Source organism: Neofelis nebulosa, chromosome 8 (genome assembly GCF_028018385.1).
Source record: "Neofelis nebulosa isolate mNeoNeb1 chromosome 8, mNeoNeb1.pri, whole genome shotgun sequence".
NCBI lineage: Eukaryota > Metazoa > Chordata > Mammalia > Carnivora > Felidae > Neofelis > Neofelis nebulosa.
In genome coordinates, this window is record NC_080789.1 from 5289548 (window position 1) to 5317177 (window position 27630).

Consider the following 27630-nt stretch of genomic DNA (forward strand, 5'->3'; position numbering starts at 1 on the left):
GCTCCCTGCTCAGGTGGCCACACCACCGGCTCCCCGGGCCTCCCTGCGGCTATTCAGACCCCCACACAGCATGATTGCGCCTCGTCCCCGTTCACAAGCCCTGCCCTTTGCCGGCCGTCAGGGACATCAACCCAACAGTCATCTGACTGCAGCAAGCTTTTAATATCCTTTCAAGGCAGGAAAGAGCATCTTCAGCTTGAGCGCTGGCACCCGCAGGGGGACAAAGGTCCTGAGGCTCGTGGGCGGAGGCCACGCCCTCCAAGTCAAGGGGCTGCTAAAAACCAGCACAGTTCTCCGGGTCCTGGTCCCCAAAGCTAAGAGCACGGGGGGCACCGGGGCTGGGGTAGGCAGGGCCGGGGGCAGGGCATTACCTTCAGGGCGAGCCTTGGGGGTCTTGAGGCCTCCGTCCAGCATCAGCTCAAAGGCAAACGCCACGTTGTGGACCTGCCCAGGAAGCAAGAGCAGGGGTCAGGCTCTGCAGCCGCTCCCAGGCCCGCCCGCTGCCCGCTGCTTCTCTTCTGAAAGGACGAGGTGGGAACAAACGCGGCCAGAGGGAGCCCTGGAGTTGGCACATCCACTGGGACCCAAGCGGCCCAGTGCAGGGCACGGGCGGGCAGGGGCAGGGCATGGGGTGGGCGGGGGAGCAGGGAAGGGTGGAGATGTTTACTAGATGGTTCTCACTGCCCTCACCAGTGATCAGAGGCAGCTCAGAGGTGCAGGGGGGGAAGGCACAAAACCCGCCCTCAAGGGCTCGGGCGTCCCCAAGGGCCGGCTCTGCTGAGGGCCACACGATGAGAAGTGGCAGTGACCCTGTTTTAGAAATGAGGCTCACTGAGGACAAGTCACGTCCCAGAGGCCCTCAGCCCTGCACACCGAGCGGCCACCCACCATGTGCTGGGAGGGCCTCACACACAGAGCCTGTGCGCGTAGCCGGGCAGGACACGGGCCTCGGGGGCAGCGGTGGCCCAGGCACTGGGCAGGCACTGGGGACGCTGCTGGGACTGACGCCAGCACAATGGTGGCTGCAGGTGACAGGCAGTGGGGCCCCCTGGTGCTGGCCTCCACCTGCTGGATGTCACAGGAAGGCGGACCCCGCCCCCACCCCACCCACACGTGGAATCTTCCCGAAATGAAAAGGCCCCACTCGGCCCGCAAGGACGCTGAAAGCTTGTGTTCTGCTAACACGTCGTGAAGAGATCGAAAATAACACCCTGTCTGCTGTGTTTATCCACCCGGATCACAGAGACGCAGGGTGACCAAAGCACAGCCAGCCGTCTCCCGAGCGCAAAGGTTGTTAGAGATCGGACGAGGGGGCACCAAAAATAAAACACAGAGCAGAGTCAGAGCTGGAAAGGACCCCGGGGCTCTGAGTAATCAAACATCCTTTCCACAGTAACACCTTCAGGATTTCAGTGTAAATGAACCAGAAACATGAGCATTTTACTTAGTTTTAATAATTAACCAGGAAAAAGATGTGTGACAGAATAACCCTCAGCTGGCAAACGCACAGCAGCTGAGCGTACCGCGGAGGGGCCTCTGGGGCCCCCCAGTAGCACTGGCAGGCGGAGGGGCCCAGGTCGGGGACGGGCCCGATGTGGAGGGGACAGGCCGTTCACACCCAGGGCTGGGCGGGGCTGCAAATGGCCAGATGGAGGGGGCCGGAGGGTCCGCGGCCATTCCCGAGGCCTTCGGAAAAGGCCAAACGGGAAGGCCAGGTAGGATGTCGGACGCCCAGCCCGAGGTGCACGGAGCCGGCCCGGAGGAGGGCTGGGGGCTATGTCCCGGCCACTTTGCGAAGGAGGCCCCGGGGCTGAGATGGGTTAGGAGGCCTGTGCCAAGCGAGGCTCAGGGCTGGACGAGCCGGAGGCAGGATTCTGATCTGTGCCCCTTCCCATGCTGGCCGGCACCGTCCAGCCCACCTACTCCACACGGGCACAACAGGCTTGGGGTCGCGACGGAGACAGGGTGGCAGAGAGGGACAGACAGGAAGAAGACTTGGATCTGGAAGGCTCCTCGATTGGCCCGACTTGGGACATCTTCTCACGGCCTCTTCCAGGCCCGAGGGTCCTTCCCGAGCAGAGGCCGGGAACGAACAGGACGAGTGTCCCCGTTCGCCACACAGCGGGACGTGACCCGAGACTCCGAGAGAGAGAGAGAGAGAGAGAGAGAGAGAGAGAGAGAGAGAGGCGGCTCCTCGAAAGTGCTCCTGCAGAGAGCAGTTCCCGCCCAGACCCCCTTCCCTGCAGCTACTGGGCTCAGCAGGGCAAGTTTCCTCCCGCTTCCTTCTCAGTCTGAGGAAACTGCCAGACAGGAAGTCACCACCACCCTACTCTCGTCTCAGCCACGCCGTCGCTTCCACTGACCTTTCCTACCTGCAGAGAAGCGACCCCCTGAGCCCGGGCCCCCCGGAACGGGGCAGACAGAAAAGCTAACAGCTCTCCAGGCCCAAGGGGACCAGGCCCCACGCCGTGCCCCAAAGCCCCACGCTGCCCCTGGGAGCCCTCCACGCGGCCAGGACGCCCCACAATCCTTTCTCGCTGCAATTCAAAGGATTTTTGAAAACCTGGCCAAGTGACAGAGGAATAGAAGGTTCCAGAATAGGAGTGGGCTCTTCCAGCTCTGCCCTGCTGACTATGTGAGCCTGGGCTGCGTCTCAGCCCTTTTGAGATTCTGTTTCCTTGTCCAGAGGGAGAGAATCAGATGGGGGGACAGAAGGAAAGGAGCGCTCTGAGAACGCCCGTTAAGAACCACCGCTGGATCTCCAGGATGCACTGCAGTCCCCACAGAAAGGGATGCCGTGGAGTCTTCCAGAAAGACAACTGATGGGTGCAGGGTACTCAGCAAAGTGGCTACCTTACACAGAGTAAGATCTATCTTACACAGAGTAAGATCATAGAACACAAAGGGGCGCCTGGGTGGCTCAGTTAAGCATCTGACTCTGGCTCTGGTCACGATCTCGCGGTCCGTGAGTTCGAGTCCCGCGTCGGGCTCTGTGCTGACACCTCAGAGCCTGGAGCTGCTTCGGATTCTGTGTCTCCCTCTCTCTCTGCCCCTCCCGCCGCTCACACTCTGTCTCTGTCTCTCTCTCTCCAAAAAATAAACATTCAAACAATTAAAAAACAACAACAACAAAAAGCCACTGGTCGCACCGACGGCTCAGTTCAAAGGGTACTGTTTGTGTGCAGAAGCCTAGGGCGTCTGAGCCGTCTGGTCTCGTGTTTTAAAATCCAGTACGACTGTTTAAAAACACAGGTCCTCACTCTGCTTAGGGAGAGCAGCCCTTGATACATCTCTCATTTTGCTCACTGAACCATAGCGCCCTCGTCCTGGAAATACAGAGTTGCTACATTCTCAGGGTTGGAGCAAACGCGCCCCCCAGAGTCCGGGCCCCCAGCGGATACTTTGTGGGTGGTCCCCCAGCAGCCCCGCCCCACCTGCCCATCTACACGCAGTGCTGGAGAGCTTGGGTGCGCGGACCAGCCTAGAGCGAGTTCAGGTCTATGCTGTGGGAGACACCCCTGCCCGTGAGCTGGTCCTGATGACCAGGAGACAGCGAGCGCACAAAGAACTTGCCAGTGGCTGCCGTGGTGACCATCACTCCCCAGGAGGAGCAGGGAGAGGATCCGGGGGAGGGCAGGGGTGCCAGAGAAGAATCCACCAGAATCCCAGCATCCTCCCCAAGGTGGGCTCCAGCTGCCCACAGAGCTGCGTCCAGGGCCCCCCCACTCCTTGAGGGGGAAGGGGCTCCCGGCGTGCCGGACGCCGTCCCCTGACACAGCCTTCCCCTCACGGCTCTCACGCAGGGGCGAAGGCGGTCGGTCACTCGGGCCTCTCACGCCTCCCAGGCCAGGCCAGCAACCAACAAAAACTCTCCTCTCTGTTTCAAAGGGAATAAGACCGGGGCCGGGGAGATGGTGCCCCGGCCATTCGCACAGCCTCAGCTCGGAAAGAAGCCCGGTTCCAGCCACTTGGCTCAATTAACCACGCGTGCCAGCATCGTTATGAACCTGAACAAAGAAAGCAACGCGTCTGCGACCAGCCACGTCGGGCCTGGGAACGCAGGAGCCTCTTCAGCAAGTGATCTGCGCGCTCGTTTCTGGACCAACAGCACAGACACCCTTGTTTCCTGCTGGGAGCTCTGCTCGCTCCCTCTTGCTCGTGCTGTCTCCGTTCAGCGCGGCTCAAACGTTCCAGGACCTCTCTGCTCTGCTCTGAGTCCGTCTCGGCAGCAAGGCAGGAACAACATTTGGCCGCGAGCGAACGGCCTGCAAGGTGGCCAGAAGCACGCGGACTGATGAGCCCCGGCCCCACCGTCGGATGTTTCCCTGGCTGCCGTCACCCGCTCGCGCTGTCCGCCTCTCTGACTCACGGGTCTAGCGCTTTGGGAAAATAAGACGACAGATGCCTGGGAGTCCAAAGCAATCTGAACGGCCCCGCAAGCCAAGTTTCGCAAGGCAACGCACGAGCCGCTGTCTGGAGGGGCTGACCTTCAGGAAGCCCTGAGCAGGAGGCAAAAACGCCTGGCCGCAAACAGCAGTGACACAGGGGACGCGGCGGCCCACGCTCACGGGTTGGGCCCCTTTTTCTGTCATCTTAGAGAAAGAAAGCGCGAGGCGGGGAGAGGGGCGGAGGGAGAGGGGCGAATCCCAAGCAGCCTCCACGCTCGCACGGACTCTAACGCGGGGCTCAATCCCACGACCCTGGGATCGTGACCTGAGCCGGAATCAAGAGTCAGACGCTCAACTGACCAGGTGCCCCAAAGGTTAGGCCCTTGGACCCAAATGATCCTATTTGGGGAATTTTCCTAGAAAACAATCCACAAGGACGGACACACACTCACACACGTTCGAGATGCCCCTCCCTATTATTTTAATGGGGAAAAAGCAGAAAAGCAAGTTAACTGCCTAGGAACGGGGAGCCGGGGGACAGCGGTACCCGAGCCGCCCCGTGGGACCTTGAGCCCCCACTGAAAACGGCACCTGGGAAGCAGCTGGGACCAGAGGTGCCCTGGTAACGAGCACGTTCCCGGGCCACTCTGAGGACGGAGAGCACACACGTACCTTCTGGTCGAAGCTGTCTGGGGTCAGGTAGAAGTTGTGCAGGGGGACAAAGTAGTCCTCCAGGAGGCCCATGAGCAGCACCAGGTAGACACCATCTGCAAACTGCAGAGAAGCACTCGGTGAGGTTTCGGGGCCGTACACGGGGTGGGCAAACCTTCCACACGCGTTCAAGAGAAGGAAGACGTCTTAAGGGAAGAGCTCCGTCCCTCGTTCGGGCCGGAACCCGCCATCAGGGGAAGGCCCCGGGCGCAGAGCGTCTGGCTCGGGACTGACGGGGCCGTGCAGGTGTCTGGGGCTGCAGCACGTCCACGCGGTCAGGGCCACGGCGCTAGAAACGGACGGCCCGGCTGCTAGACACCCCCCCCCCCGCCACCGCTGCCCCTGGGGGAACAGTGCCCCCCATCTCTCAGGGTTGGCATGCGGACGGGCGGCCCCGGCAGGGGTGAGCGCTCCACGAGAGTCAGCCGCCGCCGTGACCCACCCATGAGGGGCGGGGGGGGCCCTACGCTTTGGCGTGGGGTTTGCTGCCCCGTTCCGCCCGCTCACCTTGGCGGCTGACGGAACACCTTCTTCTAGCTGTGCTCACGGCGCCAGACAAGGCTTTCCCACGCTCGAGCCCCGGTGACGAAGAGCTCCCGTGTGTCCATCTACGTGGGCACCTAGCCAGGCCCTGAACGCCGGTGCCACTGGGTCGGGCTGCGGCCCGCACTCAAGACCCCCACCCGGCCCCTCTCCCTGCCACCCGGCCCAGCAGCACCTGCCCCCACAGCAGGGGGACCGGGCATCTAGAACAAAAGACCCCCCCTCTTTGGCAGACAGCCCTCCCCCACCCCAATAAGCCAGGGAGCAGCTCCAGCTTTGAAAGAGAAAGCAGCGGAGACCAGTGAGGGCGGGGGGACAAGAGAGGCACAGGAGGCCCCGGGGCGGGGGGGGGGGGGGGGGGAGGGGGGTCTTGGCCATCCCCACAGAGGACAGAGATGGCGTCTCTGAAGGGTCGAGACCTGCTGGGTCCCCTGCAGGGCCAGTCCCTGAGAGGACCCCAGCCTCCGGGTGTCTGAGCCTGTGCTGTCCCGACAGGCCGCGACACCCATTGGAACGAGACACTTCTTTGTTTGAATGTTGCGACTCATCCTCTTTCATGGCGGGAAAATATACATAACGTGAAATCTGCCATTTCGACCGCTTCTCAGCGGCACGGAGTCCGTTCGCACCGCGTGCGACCATCACGGCCGTCTGTTCCCGGAACTCACGTCATCGTGTAAGACGGAAGTTCCTAAATTTCAACTGTTTTTAAGTTTATTTATTTATTTTCTGAGAGACAGAAGGCAGCACGAGTGGGGGAGGGGCAGAGAGAGCGAGGGAGAGACAGAGAATCGCAAGCCAGCTCCAGGCTCCGAGCCGTCAGCACAGAGCCCGACGCGGGGCTCGAACTCACGGACCGCGAGATCGTGACAAACCACATCACAAGAGAGCTGCACAGTATGATATGTTGTTGTTAAAAAAAAAAAACAAAAAACATTTATGCGTAAGAGCCATCTGGAAGAATACACATCAACCGTGAACTGTGGTTAGTGAGGTCCGGAGACGATGAAGGGGGCAGACGGGGAGGGACAAAGGATGACGTGTTAGGACCCTTCGGGAACAGCAAGGACTGAGAGGCGAGGGGTGCAATGTCGGTAAACTGCAACAACAATGAATGTCTCTGCAAACAGCGCGCAAATAAACACACTCATTAGAAACGGACCATTTGGCTTTCCCATACGGACCCGCACTGTCCACGATCAGCCAGCCGTGCAGAGAAAAGGTCCGGAACGAAACCCTCAGCACAGCGATCTCTGGGTGTCGGGATTAGGAGTGATTTTTATTTGCTTTGCTTATCTGCGTTTTCAGACATTCTACAATGAACCTGAATTACTTTTTTAATTAGGAAAGCAAATGAGAAAAGGTAAAGAAACAGACAGGAACGGAGGGAGGCAATCACCCAGGGGTTTAAGAGGATCAGCGGTGGGCGGGAGGAATCTGTACCGAGAACTTTACAAAGACTCCACAAATTCAAGCACCCAGCTAATCCTGGGAAAATTATATTTTGTGCTTAATGCCTGCTGAGTCCCCGAAACATATTTTCGCTATGTGATTAGCTCCGAGGGGGTGGGGGAGTATATTTTATACACTTCCTGCAGAAGCCATATTTTGTGCACAGTCACTGGACGGGTATTCAGCGAGCACTTGCTCAACAAGGATGGTGATGGAGAACAGAAGCGGGGGGTGGGGGATGGAATGTTCTAAACTGAAAAACCTGCACGTGCAAATGCCCTTCGGCGGGGGGCGGGGGGGGAGGGTGGGTGGCAACTCAGAGGGTGTTACGGGTTGAATTGTGCGTCCCTAAATGACGTGCTGGGAGTCCCAACCCGTAGAACCCGTGAACATGACCTTATTTGGAAATAGTCGCTACTAAAGTAACTTGAGTTAAAGATGAGGTCACTAGAACGGGCCCTAATCCAACATAACCCGTGTCCTTACTAAAAGGGGAAATCTGGACACACAGACGCGCACACGGGGGGGATGCCATGTGACAATGAAGGCAGAGATCCATAACCCGACGGGGTGGGGCATCTATAACCTGACGGAAGCCAAGAATCACGAGCAGCCCCGCCGGGCAGCCGGGGAGAGGCCTGGCACAGAGCCCCCCTCACTGCCTCAGGAGGAAGCAACCCTCCCAACGTTGATCTGGGGCGTCCAGCCTCCAGGACCGTGAGGACGTAAATGTCTCAGGTAGAAGCCACTCAGTCTGGGGCTCTTTCTTCCAGCAGCCCCAGGAAATTAGGACAGAGGCCCCGAGAGAAGGCCAGAGCAGCGGGGGCCAGCTCTTCCGGCTGTGGGGTGGGCATTCCTTGCAGACGAACAAGACGGCACGGGCCTTGCTCACGTGGCCCACCCGGGATCCGAAAACTGGCCGAAAACGGGGACACATGCTTCAACCCAAACACCGCTCACCTGGGTCTCTAGTGCCGTCACCTCCAAATTCAGCTTGTTCAAGTGCTTGTTCACAAATGTGATGAGAGACTGTCAAGGCAGAGAGAGAGAGACAGGAACCGTGAGCAAGAGATGTACCTCCCGTCCAACGGGACGGCCGTGACACTGGCCGTCACTGGCTTTGTAAGACGCTTCCCTAATCTGTTTGCTACAACGAAAGGCTCATGTGGGAAATGATACGTTCTTACAGCGACCCTCAGTTTTAATGGAATAAAGCCTAAATCTATCCCAGCTGGAGAAGAAAACTCACATCTCTATCCACCAGCTCCCCGCCCAGCACCCCCCCCCCACACACACACACGTAGTTAACAATCCTCGAGAAGAATCCTCAGCGCCCTTCAGAAGGATAACACCGTCAGGGGAAGATGATTACGTTTTTAAATGTATCCTAGATGTGACCTCGAACAACCAAAGGCTGAGAGGGGTCACACTCGTCCGTTTCAGGACACTTCAGTAAGCTTGATCACAGGGAGGCAGGGCCACCGACTTCTCGCCAGCAAACGTTTACGTGTCACCTGTCACTTTTCTCAGCCAGCAAATCCCAGCGCCGATGGGGACTCAACACCAGCCCCACCCCAGACACGATGCCACGTCCTCATCCGTGCTCCCCAGATTTACTGAGCAGCCGCTACGTGCCAGGCACTTTGGCGCTGGGGACACGAAGACCGTAAGACGGGGGTGGGGGGGGGGTGGGGGGGGCCCACCTGGAAAGCCTGTGGCAGGATTCTCCCTACACAGCTGGTGGAGGCGACAAGAGAAATCAAAAGCCAGAGCAAAGCATGTGAAAGACGTGAAGGTCTGCCGGGCACAGAGGCAGGCGTGTGGACCGCCCCCCCACCCCGGACCCCCGAGGATGCCAGAGGAGGGAGCCTTTGAGTGGGCGCAGGGAGGGGGCAGGCCGGATGGGAGATGGGAGCGGGGGGTGGGCAGAGCAGACACCCAGGCCGCGAACACTCCGGGGTCTTCAGGCTGCAGCTGGATGTGACGGGATGGAAGAGAGCAGGAGGGGTGACCCCGGAGAGGGGGGCAGGGTCTCCCGGCTTTTATTCTGGGGTACGGGCAGCCTCTAACACGGCCACTCTCGATGTGGGGGTGGGGAAGGGCCGGGCTGGAAGCAGGAAGCTGTCAGGTGTCAGGCAGATAAAAGGATTTGGTCTTGGTCATCACTGGGGTCCCCAGGGCCCCAAACCATGTCTTTTCAAAGAATGAATTAATGGCCTATCTACTGAAAGTCGAACCTTACGCCACATCGTACTCAGCGATAGCTGATACACTTCGTGCTAGGCCTCTGCTGGACCTGATTATATTCTGCTCTCACAGAGCCCCGGAGAGGGGAGTCCTGCCTTGGCCCTGACAGACGGGGAAACTGAGGTACGGGTTATCGTCTGCCTCAGGTCACGCAGTTGATAGATGGGGCAGCCAGATTTGAATCTCCCTGTGCATCCAGACGGTTCTGTCAGGGTTGCTGGGGGCCAGGTGTGGCAGGGGGAGGGGGGAGGGGCACTGCTCTGAGGCCCCAAGGCAGGCCACTCGTGACCCAAGGATGCTAAGAAGGCTCCGCCCCAGAAGGACCACTGGGATGGTTGTGCCAGCCTTTTGCAAAGTGCTTCCAAGAACTCATAATCTCATGGTCCCAGGCTGGACCGGCATTTTCCAAAAGTGGGCTCCATAGGAATTTAATTTAATGTATTTAACAAAATAAATGGATCAACAGATGTCACTATCGACAAACAAGTTTGGAAAATGCTTCCTACCAAGCCCCCTCTTGGAGAATTCCAATGCACGGCAGCATATTAAAGGCCCCGAGAAGTCCTGCATTAAGAAACCTGTTCTCTCTCCCCCAGGTCAAGGGCAGAAACGATTGCTCCTTGGATTTCACAGGAAGGCGGAAAGCACATCCACCCTCCCGCTGCCTCCTCGAGGGAGGAGTCTGCAGGCGCTCAGAGAACTCCAGTGGGCTGGGTCTCGATTCCTTCTGGGCGAGAACAATCCCTCCTGGCGGATCCCCCTGGAAGCTCATCATTCCCCAGCCCCTGACTCCAGTCTCGGTTCGCACGGTTTGTTCCATATCCAGGGTCTTACGCGCAGGCTGCCTGGGCTGGGGGCGGGGCGGGGAGGGGGCCTGTCCTCGCGCTCCTGCGTGGGGTGGGGGACATGGGCCAAGTGCACGCACAGAGCAGCTCGGCCGGCAAAGGCCTGCCTGCTTACCGGGCAGGTTGGGAATACAGCTTCATGGCAACGAGGCCTGCAAGAGCCAGCAGGTGGACATGCTTGAAAACATTCCCACGTTGAGAAAGAGCCCCGAGTCGGAACGAGGCGCCACACTGGCACTGGCGGGATAATTCACCCAACAGGAGCGGGCGGGGCGGGCAGGAAGACGCCCGGGGAGCGGAGATGTTGAGTTAAAGGTGCTAATTTTATGCACTGTAGTTACGTTTTTGCCTATAATTACACTTCAATCCATGTGGCAAACATTTCAGAGATTGCAAACGTGTTCCCACCTTCTTCCCAGCACCGAGTTCACGCTGTAAAAAAGCCTGGAGACAGAGGGAAAGAGCCCAGCCCAGAGCCTACCTTCTTCACCACGCTGAGCTTGTCCGGGGCGTGGTCGAACAGGGTGTCGAAGGCGTCCCGCTCTGCGTGGACAGGCGCAGGGGAAGAGACACAGGGTGGGGTTTATGGAAACGCACGGGCCGCCTATCCCCGGGGACCGGGCAGCTTCGGAGCCCGCCTCCCGGGGATGTCCCGCCCCCTCTGACACTCTCACCTGCCTAGAATCCCCCTCATTCCCACCAGAGCCCGAGGGCAGGCACAGATGAGGGACAAAATCAAGGAAAAGATGCTTCCTCTAAGTCAGTTTCTGTCTTGCAACATGGAACTCACGGGCGGCACTTGAACACCCGCCCCCATCACATCCTCAGACTCCAGGAATCCTTGTCTGCCTCTCTCTCCCCCCACTCGCCACGCGCACCAGTAAATCTCGCTGGAGCCTCTGAGCGCGTCTCCCCACCAGCCCGGCTACCAGCCCCACGCCTGCCCCACCGCCCTCACGTGGCGGCGGCCTCCTCCTTACCTGGCCTCCCTCCTCTACTCCCAGCCCTCCGATCCCTGCTCCTAGCAGGTGCCGCGAGCCCTTTAAAGGGTAGACTGGGTCATGTCTTGCCCCTCCCGTTCCCTGCCCTGACCGAAACTCTCCAACAGCTTCTTGTCGCTCGCTCCCTCTCCCGTGCCCCACGGGATCCAGCAGGCACAGTCACCCCTCCCCACCCAACACACGCACCCTCCCTGGCTTCCAGGCCGCTCCTCCATCATAGGCCCACCCCAGGGCCTTTGCACCCGCTGTCCACCTGCCATACTTCCTTCAGGTTGCTCTCAGATATCACTTCCCCGGAGAGCCTTCCACGACCATCCACATCTAGAAGAGGGCCCCACACCCGCTCTCTGTCCTCTGACCCTCGTGGGCTGACCCTAGTGGGCTTTCACTACTTGAAAGGACATCTAATGTTTACGTGTCTGCTGGATATCATCTGCTGGACTCTCAACTCCTTGCTGGCTGAAACACCTTTCTCGCTTGTTCCCTGCACTGCCTCAGAGCAAATGAACCAACCAGGAGACCCGGCTCCAGAATCCCTCCCCAGCAATTCTTTGGGGGGGGTGTCCCCCTCCGCGGGGACATCTGCAGGGCCTGAGGCGGCCTGTTCCATCATGTCCCACCCATTTGCCTTCTTCCAGGAGAGCCCTAACCCGCTCTGCTACTCAAGAGCCCAGCCATGCCCTCCACATCAACACAGAATCCATCTGACGTAAGGCCACTGGAGGCCAGGTCACCATGGCTCTCAATGGATAAGAGGGAGCAGGGCGGGCTGGGGGCCGGGTGCCTGGTTCTAGCCTGTTGCTGCCATGGCAGGGGCCTCATGGAGGCCGGATGGAGCCCGCTGCACCAGGCAGGGAGACTGAGGCCTCAGAGTGGATGCAGGGCTGTGGGGGTTCCCTGGCAGGGCAGAGGGGGAAAGGGAGGAGGGCATCTGGAAGGCCCTGGGGCCCCGACTTCTGTCTTCCAGGAGCCAGCTGTTCCCTGAAGGTGCCTGGGGCAACATATGCTCAGAGGACCCCAGCCAGCAGAGAGGCCCTCTATTACTAGCACGGGCTTGGGGGCAAACCTCAGCGCGGCGTTCTGGGGGCTGAGGAGCCCAGCCGGATCAGGTGGGGTGGGAGCAGGAAGTCTCCACTGCCTGTCTGGAGATGGCCGGGAGCCCAGAACCAGAGTTGACCCAGGACCAGCTTCAGGACTGCCCGGCCTGACCCACGGAGGGGGAGAGAGGGAGAAATCAGAAGGCAGGCCGACACCCACGCCGGCCAGAGAACCAGGTCTCCTGGGGGAGGCGGCCCGGTCCTTCCCCGCGGTCTGGCCCCAAGAGGAAAGCGCTCCAAGTCCAAGGCCGAGGGTGCCGGGAGGCAACTCGTAGCCCAGCCCAGCCCAGCCCAGGTAGCGACCCCCTCGGCCTCGGGGGTGGGGAGAGGGAAGGTGGGAGGCGAGGAGGAAGGGAGAGATGGAAGGGCTAGTGTGTGCATGTGAGAGTATGTTGTGTACATGAGCACCCGTGGGGGGAGGGGGGGGGCGCGTGTGCTTGGGGAGAGGGCCACCCAGTTTCGTCTGCCTAAAAGCCACCAGCAACCAGAGGGCCCGGCCTTGCAGAGGCCCCTCCTCTAGCTCTTCTGTGAAGGCGGCCGGACGTTATTTTTCTAATCCCTTAAGTCAGATTAGGCTCAATACCACAGCCTGCTAAGGAGGGGAAGAGAAAAGCTACATCTTTACAAAGCAAAATACAAACTTTAAATGCAGCTTGAGAAGAACCCTGGGAGCAGAGCGGAGCCTGACGTCAGCCGCGTATATTTAGCTGGGCCACCGCTGGGCTCACGGAGCGAAGGCGTGCAGGGGCGCCACGGGAGGGTGCAGAGCCCTGCCGCCCCTGTGCCACCCCTACCTGCACCGGGGGCACAGGGGCGACACCACACAGCACGGCCGGGCCAGCCTCCGCTGCACCCCTGAGGGAAGCCTGGCCTCAGGAATGAAAATAGATCCCGTTTCAAATCCCGGACGCCCGACTTCAAAGTCCCCGGACTTCGGGCAAGTTGCTTCCTTCCTACCCGTTTCCTTCTCCGTAAAAGTGGGAGTGACGATAGTCCCTACCTCACCTCACGGCTGGAGTAGGAATGAAACAGAGGACAGAGGGACAAGCCCACTGCCTCAGGGCCCCAGCTGCCCTCTCTGCCCCACCCCAGCCTCATGTCCCTCTGCAGACTCTGGGGACAGTCACAGAGGTAAAGCCCTGGGAGGGGCACAGGCTGGGTGGAGGCAGACGGGGAAACTGAGGTATAGCACAAAGAGAGCGGGAACCCACAAGGAGCCAGAAAGGACACAGAGAGAGGTCAAGTCAACCAGGACACGCCCCTGTCTGTCCTCCCCCCACCCCGCCCCCCCGTGACCCGGCACACAGGCTGAGGGTCACAGTATCACCTGATGCTCTCCTCGCTCCCCCCTTGGTGTTATCGGCCTGGTCCCTGGAGGCCCCCAGGGACAGAGGGCCAGGGGCCTGAGGGAGGCCCCACACAGGAGCCTTGAGGTCGAGCGGGGGTTTGCTGGGACAAGAGGAGGATGAAGGGCATTCCAGACAGAGGGAACAGAAAACACAAAGAAGCACAAGAAAGCCAGGGCGGGGTGCAGACAGCGTGGCCTGGGAAGGAGGCTCAGAGGGACTGGGTCCGGCAGGGCGAGGAGCCCCAGAGGGTGGCGACCGGGAGGGGCACAGGTGGCTCAGTTGGGCTGCAGTGGGGGGGAAGGGGGGGCTCTGTCGGCAGGAAGCGGGGGATGTGAGGAGGAGACGGGGGTAGAGGAGAGCTGCTCCCCTGTCCCGAAGCCCAGGGCAGGGGAGGGGCTGCCGCAGAGGAGAGGCAGCCCGCAAGCCTGTTGCCATGGAGACCAAGCAGCAGCTCCCAGCTCCTCTGGGGAGAAGGGCCTCCCAGCCCACCTCAGCCAGGACAGTGGTGACTCACGGAAGGGGGGCCTGGCGGGGGGGGGGGGGGGGGGGTAGGGCGACCCCCTTCCTTCCCGAGCTCAGGGCGCCCAGGTGAAAAACAGGTGCTGAACAGGACCCCCCCCCTCCCCGCAAAGCCCAGCGGGCAGACAATAGCCAAGGAGGGTCCACCCGGTATTCTGGAAGCTCCCGGCAGGTCTGCAGCCCAGGGCTGGAGGCTGCAGGGGGATGCACGCTGAGGACAACACAGCTCCAGCCCACAGGATGCTTACAGTTCAAGAGGCCTCGTGTGAAGGCACAGAAGGAGGGCGCCGAGGGCTCCCGGAGTCTGACAGGTAGTGGCAGCTCCCTGGGAGCACCAGCGAGGGGAGCGAAGAGACAGGCTGGGTGGGGGCAGGGCAGTCAGGGAGGGCCTCCTGGGTAGGAGCTGGGGAGTGAGCCCGTGGGGGAATCCAGGGGGAGAGCATTCCAAGAGGGCACTGCAAGAGCTGGAGGGTGGGGGTGGGGGGGCGTGACAGGAGGCAGACAGGCCGGGGGAGGGAGGAGGCCAGAGAGGAGGCGAGGGGTGTGCGAAGGAGGGTCTGGGGGCCACTTCGAGGGCTGTGGCTTTAGCTTAAGCCAAGGTGGGGGGTAAGGAGGAGAGTGAGGGGTTGGGGGGCGCTTTAGGAAGTATGACTCCAGCTCGAGGGGTGAGCCAGGGACCAGGACCCGGGGGGGAAGGAGAGTCAGACCTCGGTGGGCCAAGGGCTGTCGGGGACCCCGAGGGTCCCACGGGAGAAGAGCCAGCAGAGGCCCAGCTGCGGCCGAGGTTGCCATCTGGGTACCCAGGGGACCTCGGAGCTTGCGCCAGCAGAAGCCGGAGCTGGGGGTGGAACAGCCTGTCCCCCGCTAATAGCCTGCGTGCACTTCCTAAGCAGGGCGAGCCTATAAAGTAGCAACGACTCCCCCAGCTTCTCGTGGTTCCGCGGCCCCTGAAGGCTCACACGCCCCCCGTGTCCACCGGCACAGCAGCCGGGTCCAGTTTTCATACTGTGACACCTGGCCCTTTCCCAAGGCATCACGGTCCTGCACCCCATTTGCGCCATTGGCAGGGTCGCGGGGGCTTCTCGGCCGGGCTCCCACCCCCTCTGCCGAGCAGACTCTCCCCAGGGCCCCCAAACCTCCAACTGGGCCCCCGCCAAACAGGGACGTGACAACGTGCAGAAAATCAAAGACACTTAACAACGGTCTGAAGGGCCCGCTCTTATCGCCTCTATACCTCCCCAGTTCCACGGAGGTCTGAGCCCACACAGGAGTGACAGGGAGGTGACACAAGGGTACACTGTGTCCCCCGCCCAGGCAGCGGGGGCCAAGCTGCCGTGACACGTGTCCGCCCCAGGTGCCCTCGCTGGCCCTGCGGGCTGAGCTCCTCTCACTGTCGCCCTGTTGCCCTCAGCACCGGAGGATTTCCTTTTCTCTCCCTTCCTTTAAAAAATAATAAAGACATTTAAAAAGGACTGAACTGCTTACTTCAAAAAAACAAAACAAAAAAAAAAAAAAAACAGCAAAGACTGGGATTTTCCCCAGGGCAGCTTAAGGCCTACTTAAGAAAGCTTGAGGACGTCAGCACAGAGCCTGACCCGGGGCTCGAACTCACGAGCCAGGGCCAAAGTCGGACGCTTAACCCGCGAAGCCCCCCAGGCGCCCCTCCACTTTTCCTTCTAACAGCTGTGCTCCCTGGAGAACATGCGATTTGGGGGTGGAGGGCTTTCTGTTTTGAAATCTTCCCCAAAGCAAGGAGCTCCACTCAGTCGGCCTCTGGCTGCAGCTGAGAAGCTGGGGGCCTCCCACCCCTGAGGGTTTGAACGCCGCCCCAAGCTGTCCTTGTATCTGCCACCTCTTGCTGAGAGGAAGACAGCGTCGTGCCATGCTTCCGGAGGGGAGGGGACAGCTCTCCGGGAACGGCCACTGGAAACGCCCCCCGTCCCAGGGAGCACCTGCCACATCCCAGACACCCCCCACCCCCTGCCAGCCCCGTTTCACATGCCACCCCCACCACACTCTTCTCCCACCGGCCGGTGGCATCTCGGAGAAGCAGACAGACCCCAGGGGGACCCACACACTCTTCCTCGGAGACCCAGCGCTGCCGACGGGAGGAAACCCCACCGGGTCTTGCCGGCCCTGCCCCCCTGCGTGAGCTTCCCGTCACCGCCCCAAAGTGCCCGTGACCCGGGGCCTCCCCACCCCCACGCTTACTTACCAAAGCGACCCATCATCATCCTGCAAACAGAACAGAGAGGGAGCCGTCAGAGGGGTCGCTCAGAACGCGACGTGAGGAGGCCACGATGGAGGGAACGCAGAAGTCGCAGCCCCCGCTGCCCCGTTGAGGGGCTTTTTATAAAGAGGTAAATCCCGTTTCGACAGAGTCTCTGCCCCTCTAATTACAAAGGGCAGGTGCTCGTGTGGATTTCTAAATGTCAGCACAAGATCGGCAGCAAACGGCCACCTTTCTTCAAACCATCCCTTCGATGCCATTTGCCATTGGTGGGAAGTTGCATCACGGCAGCGGTTAATAGAACGCTTCAGCAGAAAACGGGTCTCCTGGAGCCGCCGAACCGTAAGCTTTAACGCGCAAGGGTCACCCTGCAGGGAGCCAGCACACCTCTCGTTCAGGGAGTCACGGAAGAATCCTGAAGAAGCGCAGGCTGGGCCCCGATTCCTGCCTGCAGACGCTGAAGCCACAAGGCACAGAGGCTGGTCCCTCCAGCACGCAGGCCCTCCCCCTGCATCGACCTTCCGGAGAGGCACGGAGGTCCTTATTTCGTCCCCAAGTCCCTCCACGCTCAAGTCCTTTGGCTCTGTCTTACTTAACAAACATTCTCTTGAGCAGTTACTAGGCGCAAGCCATGGAAATAAAGAAATAATCACCCCATACCAATAAATGCCATGGCCCTGCCCTCATAAACCCCCATTTCAACACGGCCCATGGGCACCCATGGGCACTAAAAGGAAGCCAGCCACTCCTCTGGGCAACCGCGGAGGGCTTCCCGGAGGAGGTGAGCTCAGCGTGGCCTCTAGAAAAAGAAATGGGAAGAAAGTTAGGAAGCCCAGCCCCGTGAGGACGAGGGACAGATGGAAGGACAGAGGCCTGCCACCCAGGCAGCCCCAACCCCCCCGACTAGATGAGGACCTGCCCAGTCTGATCCAGCACTGTCAGCAAATACGGTGCCTGGTGTTTTAAGCCACTTGGTTTCGGGGTGGCTTGCTACCCAATTGTGGATAACTCAGATGCCACCCCCCTCCTCACTCCCCTCAAGCTGCCTTCCTGCGGCTCCCAAACAGGCCGGGCTGCTTGCCATAGGCCCACCAGAGGTGCCAGGCTGGGCACCACGGCCCTTGGCCCGGGTCTCCCCTCTCCCCCTCCCCGCCGCTGCCACGGGCTTGGAACAGACACGCCGCGCATCAGGCCACACATCAGGCCTCCGGGCAGCGACTCCCCAATTCGCCAGCCCCCATGCCGGGAGTGGTTTCCTGGGTCAGCCTCAAGTTTTGAGAGACCGTCCGTGAATTCGTGACACAGTAATTAATCACTCCGTGAACAGAGCGGGAGGGTTCACCGAGAAGATCAATCTCGAATGTTCTGTTTCATCTGAGACAGGGTTGGTCGAGAGGCACAAACGCAAGTGAATTTTAAAGATCCTTCACGGGGTGTCGTGGGGGCTCCTAAAAGCCACACGCAAAATTTACCATTCGATTTGCTAGTTTCAATAGATTTTGAAGCCTTTTAGACTTCTTAAAAATTGCCCTCTGGCTTTCTCTAAGAGGCGAGAGACGGCTCGGCACTCTCTCAAAGGCAAGTTCTAATTCAGACGTGTGGCTCCCTCTCCGACAGAGCGGATGCAGGGACAAGGGGTCCCTAACCATTCTGAACACCTCCTCCCTCCCGCCCCCTCTCTACATTCTTTAAGATCACCTTCGAAAATAAGGAATAAAAGTCCAAAGGCTTTGGAGAATAACTCTGTTCTCACACAGAAAACTTTGAAGACTTTGGCATACCTACCCTACAAAAGCCCCATGTTTCAAGTTCCCCTTTTCCTTTTCTTCCTCGTAAAGAGATCTTGAATGTGATCAGTTACGTTTTTACTTATTATTCTCTGTGTCTTTCCAGAAACGATTTGGGGCAGCCGAAGTACGTTCTAATTCCTGTACCGCACATTATTTATTTTTCTATCTGGGAGAATTCCTCATTTAAATACCAAACCAGGGGCGCCTGGGTGGCTCAGTCGGTTAAGCGTCAGACTTTGGCTCAGGTCGTGGTCTCACGGTTCGTGGGTTCGAGCCCCACGTGGGGCCCTGTGCTGACAGCTCGGAGCCTGGAGCCTGCTTCGGATTCTGTGTCTCCCTCTCTCTCTCTGCCCCTGCCCCACTCACGCTCTCTCTCTCAAAAATAAATAAACATTAAAAACGTTTAAATAAATGCCAAACCAAACTGCTATCTTGCCCTTCCTCATGAGAAAAAAAAAAATCTTTGACGAAAGCACACGCAGGACATAAAGCTAGGGCAGGGCTTGCATGAAAATCTCATCCTAAGGCTGGCAGGGGGGGTGGCGGGGGGTGTCGCGCAGAAATCAGCCCCCCGCGTACATGCGGGTCCCCGGCTCCCACAGGCCCACTTACTCGGTGGTTGTGGTCAGCTCTTCCGTGATGTGGCTGGAATGCAGCAGGCCTTCCCGCTTCTGCAAAGCCCAAAACGAACAGATAAATATACAAATACGTGGGCAGGCAGAGGGGACGGGAGGAAGGGCATCACTGGCAGGGTAAGTGAGCCGTGTGCAGATGGCCCTGGGGCCAGGAGTCCGCCTGAGGACAGCATCTGAGCCACGCCCACGGCAGGTGGACTGCAGGTGGCCACAGCGGGTGACCCTTTCAGTGGCTGGAAACTGCCCCCTCCCCTCCCCCCAGGCTCTCCACCTTGCGCTAAGAGCTGGCAGCTATGGGGGTCTCAGGGGAAACCCTAGCTCCCGAAGGGATTCCCCGGTGCCGTGCCGCTGGGGGAGTAAGTAAGGGGCACGAGGAACACAACATAGGGAGGTGCACTCGACTGAGGCAGGTGCCCCCCTGCCCAGAAGTCATGTCCATTCGGAACCTCAGAACGTGACCTTGTTTAGAAACTGGGTCTTTGCAGACACAGTTAGTTAGGATGAGGCCATAATGGACTAGGCAGGTCCTAAGTCCAGCATGACTGGAGTCCTTATGAGAGAAAACACACACACACACACACACACACACACACACGGGCAGAGAGGGAAGAGGTCATGTGACGACACAGGCAGAGCCTGGGGGGACACATCTACAAGGCCAGAAATGCCGAGGGCTGCCGGAAGTCACCAGAAGCTGGAAGAGAGAAGGAAGGATCCTCCCCTGGAGGCTTCAGAGAGACTGGGGCCCTGCCAACCCCTTGATTACTAGGACTTCTGGCCTCCGTTACTAACGCGGGCTGCAAGGCTCAGGCTGGTCCCGGTTTTCCGAAGCCATCTGACCCCTCCGTTACCCTGGGGAGCTCGGCCTTGACCCGGCAGGTGGAAATGCTCCTTCCTGGCATCAGGCGAGGGTCTGTTGCTTCAAACAGCCAGTTCGCGGTATTTTGTTACATACAGCAGACCCTGGGACGTCACCCTGCGCGTGACAGACTTCTCCGAAAGCCCCACGGGTGTGAAGAGGCAGCAATGGTGGGACTGAAGGGGGTGGTGGTAGGAATGGGGGGCAGCCCGCATGTCACGGGACCGCAAGGTGGAGCTCGGGCGGCCAGCCCACCCAACCACTGCGAGCCCCTACTTGGACCCCTTGAGACACGGGGAACTCCCTTCCTGCTGGCCAACCCACCATGGACACCTCTTGAGAGCTGAGCTCCCCACCCCTTCCCAGCTCGGCCTCCAGGGAACTCTCAAGCAACCAGCATGGGTGGCCATCAGCGGCCTCAGGGCCTCAGCCTGATTCCCAGGAGACTCAGTCCACCGAGGGAGGTTGGAGACACTTCTCTCGCTCACGCGTCCAATGTGTATTAGGCACTTCCTAGGTGCCAGGCCCAGGGCTGAGTACCGGACACGTGAAGCTGAGTATTTCAAAGGTTTATAGCATCCGCTCAGTTCTATGAGGAACTCGCCACAACTCAGAGAAATCAAATGGTCTCCCAAGGCCATGCTGCTATGTAGTGACTGAGACCCTTGTCCTCATCCCTTCCCTCCATGGACCCCCACATTCCTTGCATCTCCCATCTCAGACCGGATAACCGGACGCGGAGGGACAGGCCCCAGGGCCTGGGAGGCAGGCTTCTGAGGCCTGAGGCCAGTCAGTTCCCGGGACCTCCTCTTGATTCACACCCCTTTGGACGTGGCCCTAAGAATCCTTCCGTAACCCTGGTCAGGCAGGAGGCACCAGCAAGGGCTTGCCCGGGTCAGTAAAACTTTCTAAAAACCCAAGAGATTTTCTTGGACCAAAGTGCGGGCCTGAAAGGAAATACCTTGATTACCGAGCTACATGGCACTCGTGGGGCCCCCGAGTCTGACGGACGCGCCCGCGTGTCCTTGGGAAGCCTTTCCCGGCTGGCTGCCGCGAGTGAACGTCCAGGAGAAGGGCAGCAGGGATGGTCTCTGTCTCCATCACCACCACTGACCACAAACATCCCTCCTCGGGAAGCAAGCGGGGCCAAGTGGCAGTGGGTGACCCTCGCCTGATGCCAGAAAGGGGCGTTCCTGCCGGCCGGGTCAAGGCCGAGCTCCGGGGGTAACGGCGGGGTCAGACGGCTTTGGGAGACTGGGGCCGGCCAGAGCCTTGCCGCCCACAGAGAGCGGAGGAGGGCAAGTGTGGAGCTGGGCATCACAAGTGCATAAGCACGCAGACGTCCAGGCCCCGGGCGTTAACCTCACGGGTCTCGTGTCCGGAACCCGAGTGTTTTCCGCGTTCAGCGTCCCCAACAGCCAGTGCGCACAGTAGGTGCTTCATGCACACTTCACAGGACAAGCGCCGAACACAAAGCCACTTGAGGGGTGTCTCCCCTCAAATGCAGGGGACACGGCAGGAAAGGCCCCTCCTCGGTCAGGAGGGCCCTGGCTCCTGCTTCCATGTCTCCAAGTGAAGCAAGAGGATGAACTCCAAGAGAGAGAGCCGGGGAACAAGGGGGATAACGGGGAACAGACCCGGAGAAGCTCTAACCGGGGCATCTGTTCATGCCGCTGGACTCAGCCCTCTCTGGTGAGGAGCAAGCTCGTTCAAGAGAACTGAATTCCAGCTACTTGGCTTTGGAGACAGATGAATGTTCTTTTTAAAAAAGCCTGGAAAATTCAACATGCTCATGCCTCTGAATCCGCCTCCCTCTCCAAATCAGGGCCGCTGCTCCCGCTCCAGTCATTTGGACCAAAGCCAGGGTGAGACACACACTGGGTCAGGCGGGGAGGACAGAAGGTGGCCTCTTAGGGGAAGAAGAAAAGGCAGCAGGAGACCTACGGGAGGAAGGCAGCCCGGCGCCCCTCCCGCGACGCCATGGGCAAGCCCACCGCCCCGTCCCATACTCACCCGCACGACCACCACCTGCACGGACACGTGCTCCGGAAGGCGGATCGGGGCCCGGAAGTGCATGGCCAGGGCGACGAGGAGGTGAAGGATGGCCACCAGGTTCTTCCCGTGAATGGCTGGTCGGGGGAGGGAAGAGGGAGCAGCTATAGACCAGGTGAGGCAGGAGCCCGGAGCCCCGGCCCACAAGGCAACGAAGACGTTGCGTCCAAATGAGACCGCGGAGAACAACCATGGAGAAAACAGCGCGGGCCGCGGAAAAACGATGGTGACGAGCACCCTGTGTTTCTGTTTTCTTTCCTGTCGGCTTAAGAGACAGGAGTTTGAGAGTGAACACAAGCAGAAGAGGGGCGGAGAGAGAGAGGGAGAGACAGAGAGCAAGTGGGAAAGGGGCAGACAGAGAGAGAATCCCAAAGCAGGCTCCACTCGACGCAAAGCCTGACACGAGGCTCGATCCCACAACTCTGGGATCATGACCTGAGCTGAAATCAAGAGCTGGATGCTTAACTGACTGAGGCACCCAGGCGCCCCCAAAGCAAGGTATTTTTAAAAGGCGTCAACGGGGTAGTGTGAGAAGGAGACAGAACGGGCAGGAGAGCGAAATTAGCACAAGGGAAGGGGAAAGACAGAGCTTTGCTCCAGCCCTCGGGCCCAGCCGTGGTCACAGTGAGTCCTGAGCAGGACTTCACGGCTTGCAAAACACTCGATTCCCCCCCACCGACGGCCCCCACGACCCGGGAGGTAGGCTGGGGTCTGTGGCAGGTCTCGATGCCAAGCAATCAGGCGCCAGTCTCCTCACCACAGCCTAGAGCTCATCCCTCCGAAGCACAGGGGCCCCTGGTGGCTGCCGGGGGGGGGGGGGGGGGGCCTCTGAGCCGGGCCCTGACTGCCCTGCTGGGGGGACAGCACCTTCTGGCTTGTCTCTCTTTTCTTTAACGTCTTTTTAAAATTTATTTATTTTTGAGAGAGAGAGAGAGAGAGAGAGAGAGACAGAGAGACAGAGAAACAGAGAGCTCACAAGTGGGAGAGGGGCAGAGAGAGAGAGGGAGGCACAGAATCCGAAGCAGGATCCAGGCTCCAAGAGCCCGACGCGGGGCTCAAACTCTCGTGAGCTGCGAGGAGATCATGACCTGAGCCGAAGTTGGACGCTTACCCCACTGAGCCCCCCGGGGCGCCCCGGGGCTTCTCTTGCTTCATTTAACCCTTCACCTTTCAGGCTCTGCCTCTAGGCTGGAAGTACCGTGAGGTCACCTGCCTGTGGTGCCAGCACGCTCCGGGACATACCCCGGGGGCCGGCGTGATTCCCTTCCCGAGGACCTGCCACAGTGGGTCACGGGTGAAACAGCCCTTTTGGTGCTGGTGCCGCGGGGACCTGGGGCTGGGTCCCTTCCACGAGCCCCACGGAGCTTCTCCGCCTTTCCCCTCCTTCCTCTGCAGGCTGCCGCCCCTCACGCCCCAGACCAGAAACAACTCCTGTCTCCTCTGAAGCACGGGGGACCAAAGGGTAAGACGGGAGACCTCCTCTCTCACCTAGGAGCTGGCTCCCCAGCGTGGGGACGCTGTCCTGTCCCGGCCGCCTCCCACGGGGCAGCAGCCTGAACGGGCTTGGAAAGCGCAGGCCCAGAAGCCCCAGCGAACGACACCGTGGCGAGCCGAGGGGCCGGGCTCTGTGTCCCCCGGGACTACTCACCATCGACCGTCCACTGGAGCGCCCAGCCGTAGGGCCGCAGCAGGCCGTGCACGGCTTCCAGCACGGTCCGCAGCTTCTGCCTCTGCCCTACCTCGGACTGCGTCACCTCCGCCAGGTTTAGCTTGCAGCCGGCCAGCTTCTCTGCAACAGGAAGGGGCAAGAGCAGGAGGCAGGGCGTCAGGGCCACCCGCTCGCCTGGCCGAGCCGCAGCGGGGACCCTCCTGTGCCGGGGGGGGGGGGAACACGTGGTCCCCGAGCAGCGGGGAGCCGTGGAGCCCCGCAGCTCCGAGCTTCCTAGTCCTTCCTGGGGGAAGGACGCCGGGACGGAAAGCGGGTGTGGGGTTCGAGGGCACAACCTGGCAACGCTCCGTGCACACAAAGTGGAAAAAGCGACTCGAGGTGCCCTCGGAAGCAGGGGGCTGACGTGCAGGGAGGCAGCTGGAGCCCAGGAGGCCGTGCGGGGGCCTCAGGCGGGAAGGGGGCTCCGAGGAAGAACGCAGAGGGTCTCGGATGTGGCCTTCCGCCTCCCCGCGCTCACGGTCCCCTTCTTGTTTCTCTGACATCCGGACGCCGCGTTAAGGACCACGAGACGCTCCCAGGTGCCGCCGCTACCTCGTCACCCACGGGGAGCGGGGAGCAACCCGGCAGAGCCAGACAAGACCGGCCACCTGGAGGTGGGGGACGGACCCCGAGCCCGGCCTCAGCCACGGGTCCCCTCCACGTCCCCGTCGGTGTCTCCGGACGGGGCTCCTCCGGGAAGCAACAGCAGCGGCACCGCAGGGGCAGAGGCACCTGGGGCCCGGGGGGCGGCTGCCGGCCGTGGCACCGGCGGGAGGGGCAGCGTAAAAGCCGTGCAGTCCAGGCTGGTCTCAGTGGTCCCCGCAGAGCCCTGGGCTCAGCGTTGGCTCTGGAGGCCCCGCTGTTTCAACGTCCTCTCCCCAGGTCCTCTCCTCCCTCGAAGAGAACAAACGCAAGCACTCTGGATGCTCCCTCCAGGATGATGTTATACAGCAATGCCTGCGGGGCTTGGGGCATGCCCACCCTCCTCCTCCCTCCCTCCCTCCTCCCTCCCTCCCTTCCTCCTCCCTTCCTTCCTCCCTCCCTTCCTTCCTCCCTCCCTCCTCCCTCTCTCCCTCCCTCCCTTCCTTCCTGCTTTCCTTCCTTGCTTCCTCCCTCCCTTCCTCCTTCCTTCCTCTCTCCCTTCTTCTTCCTTCCTCCCTCCCTTCCTCCTTCCTCCCTCCCTCCTTGCTCCTTCCTTGCTTCCTCCCTCCCTCCTCCTCCCTCCCTCCTTCCTTCCTGCTGTCTTTCCTTCCTCCCTCCCTCCCTCCTTCCTGCTTTCCTTCCTTGCTTCCTCCCTCCCTTCCTCCCTCCCTCCTCCTCCCTCCCTCCTTCCTTCCTGCTGTCTTTCCTTCCTCCCTCCCTCCCTCCTTCCTGCTTTCCTTCCTTCCTCCCTCCCTCCCTGCTTCCTTCCCTCCCTCCCTTCCTCCTTCCTTCCTCCCTCCCTTCTTCCTTCCTCCCTCCCTTCCTCCTTCCTTCCTTCCTCCCTCCCTCCTTCCTCCCTCCCTCCTTGCTTCCTCCCTCCCTCCTCCTCCCTCCTCCTCCCTCCCTCCTTCCTTCCTTCCTCCCTCCCTCCCTTCCTCCTTCCTTCCTTCCTCCCTCCCTGCTTCCTTCCTGCCTCCCTCCCTTCCTTTCTCCCTCCTTCCTTTCTGCTTTCCTTCCTTCCTTTCTTCCCTCCCTCTCTGCTTCCTCCCCTCCTCCCTGCTTTCCTTCCTTCATTCCTTTCTTCCCTCCCCCCCCCCCCCGCTTCCTCCCATCCTCCCTGTCTCCCTCCCTTCCTCCCTCCCTCTCTTCCCTCCTGCCCACCTACCCACCTCCCTCCCTTCATCAGCTCACAATATGAGCACCTTCTGTGCGCCAGGGACTGTCCTGGGGCTAGGTGCAGCACAGACCAGAGAGCTCTCTAGTGGGAAGGCACCACATCTAAGTAACATCAGGTCGGCAGCGGTGAGTACTAAAAACAAAACAAAACTTCGCTGCAGGGGATGGGAACGGTCCCCATTTATACATTTTGATGTCCCTCCGCATCTAGTAGGTCCTGGCTGAATAACCCACAGCTGTCTGTCTGCATGATCACCCTGAAAATACACAGCAGCCCCCCACCCCCCAGGTGTTACAGGGTGGAGCAGGGGATCCTGGGGAAGGAAGGAGGGTTACAGAGCTGTGTGGTCTGAGAGCCTCGCCCACCAGAAGGGCGCCCAGCAGCTCTGCCAGCCGGCCCTGCAGACTGAACGCGGCTGCGGTACCCGGGGGGGGGGGGGGGTGGGGGGGGTGGGTAGTGATGGAAACGGGAAGGGACCTGTGCTAGCTCGTTAGGGCTGCAGTTCCAGAACACCACAGGCCCGGGACTTAGGCAGTGAAAATGTCCGTGCTCGCGATCCTGGAGGATGAAAGCCTGAGATCAGGGGGTGGACAGAGCTGGCTTCTCCTGAGGCCCCTCTCCTTGGCCTGCAGACGGGCCGCTTCTCGCTGTGTCCTCACATGGGTTTCCCCCCTCCCGCCCCCACCATGTGTCCTTGTCCCGATCTCCTTAAAGGGACACCAGCCATACGGGTTTAGGGTCTACCCCCAAGGACCTTGTTTTAACTTAACGACCTCTAGAAAGACCCAGTCTCCATTCGAGGACCTGGGGGTTAGGACTTCAACTTATGGATTCTGGGGGACACAATTCAGCCCAAGACAGGACCCGAGGAGGCTGGCTACGGCTGGGTGCTGCCTGCGGCTGTCCTGGAGGGCTCTTCCCCGTGGGACAGAATAAAACATCTGGCTGCCGGCATTTCCAGGCATCACTCTGCCTACGGACGGGCTGCGGGGGCAGCTCAGGGCTGTGCGGCGGCCAGGACCTGCCTTCAGAGCACAGAAAGGGACGGAGGAAGGGGAGGGCGGATTCTCGGATGCGACAGGCAAACGGGGGTGATGCTGAACGCAGGGCCGCAGACACTCCTTACGCCGGAAGGGCCTGCCTTTTGCAAGGAGAAGGGAGTGCCCGGAGTTAGAAGCAGGACAGGAGTCAGCCGGGGAGCCCCCGGGACCCCAGCGTGGGCACCCTCCCTCTGCCCACAGAAGGTCCACCCGCAGAAGAGTCACATCCACCAAAACCTGCCACCTGGCAGGGTCAGCAGCTGCCTCAGAGTCTGCTCCCAAGAAGAGGGACACGTCTGGGGTCCTGCCAATGACTTGCACTTGGTGATCTCACGAGGCCCAACCCAGTCTCTGTCCTCACAGCCACTCCCGTCTCCTCGAATCACCTTCTCCTCTACCCGTCCCTCCCGAACACGGTGCCTGCCTGGCGCCTCCGCCCTCATGGCTGGACCCTTCAGACCCCTCTCCGGGGCCCCTCCGCTTCCCGACCCCTTCCCGACCGCCCGGGGCCCAGGCCTCTGACTTCTCCTCTCTCTAGACGCACAGAAGTCAGCTTTGGCCTTGGCGCTCGGCCACAAACTCCTCCTGGCTTTGGCTTCTGCCTTCGGACAGCGAGCCGAATGTCTCGTCTACACTCCCGAGAGGACTCCTGGTGTCCCGGGCTCAGGGGCCATGTGATCCCACGGGTGACGTCATCAGCGATACAACCGGGCGAGACATGCTGATTTCCTGTTAATATCTGAATATTCTCTCCCTTTGTTCTTTTCCTCAGAGGAGCGTGTCAAACCGTCTGCTTGACACACGGGAGAAAAGATCTTCCAAAGGGAAGGGAGGGCGTCTGCTCCGTGATAAAAAAGGCTGCGGGAGCCAGAGTGAGCCTCACGTCAGTCTGTAGGCGGTCACCTACGTAGCAGGCGGTCCCACAGCGGCTCCAGACCCACGGCTGCACCCGCTGGGGCCACCGGAAGACGGGGACCCAAAGGACACGCCTTGCGGGGCGAGAATCCTTACCAGACACCTGCCCTACAGACGCCCCATCACTCACCACCAGGGAGGCACCAGCATCCTTCGTGAGCAGCCAAGGCTGAAATGTGGATGCAAATTCACCGCCTGTCCCGGGATCCGGACACAGGGTACCGCGGCCACCCTGCTAACACGAAGGCTTAGGACACGTTTTTTGAGCAACTGGGAGAATGAAGCCACAGATACGTGCAAAAGAACCAGAAAGAAAAAATCTAAGGGAGGATAATACTCTTGAGTCTGCTTCTGAAAACGCTAGGAGGCATCTCCCCCAGGTCAGGGCACTGTTTCAATAACAGCATCACCCACAGCCAATTCTTTGGGT

General features: G+C 60.3%; 1 protein-coding gene across 7 annotated transcripts in view; it reads right to left on the reverse strand.

Moving 5' to 3' along the window:
- Window positions 1-27630, reverse strand: part of PARVB (parvin beta) — a 104205-nt gene that overhangs the window by 3949 nt on the left and 72626 nt on the right. For 3 of the 7 annotated variants that reach the window (XM_058741065.1, XM_058741070.1, XM_058741071.1), the window contains exons 5-12: window positions 23367-23507; window positions 21680-21795; window positions 18785-18843; window positions 16368-16387; window positions 10668-10729; window positions 8055-8123; window positions 5061-5162; window positions 372-444 (exon numbers count right to left, since the gene is read on the reverse strand). In XM_058741065.1, the coding sequence (XP_058597048.1) occupies window positions 372-444; window positions 5061-5162; window positions 8055-8123; window positions 10668-10729; window positions 16368-16387; window positions 18785-18843; window positions 21680-21795; window positions 23367-23507 (642 nt within the window). Of the gene's footprint in view, window positions 1-143; window positions 275-371; window positions 445-690; window positions 811-5060; window positions 5163-8054; window positions 8124-10667; window positions 10730-16367; window positions 16388-18784; window positions 18844-21679; window positions 21796-23366; window positions 23508-27630 lie in introns of those variants that run through there. The other 4 variants (XM_058741068.1, XM_058741067.1, XM_058741066.1 and 1 more) reach the window with 4 other exon arrangements.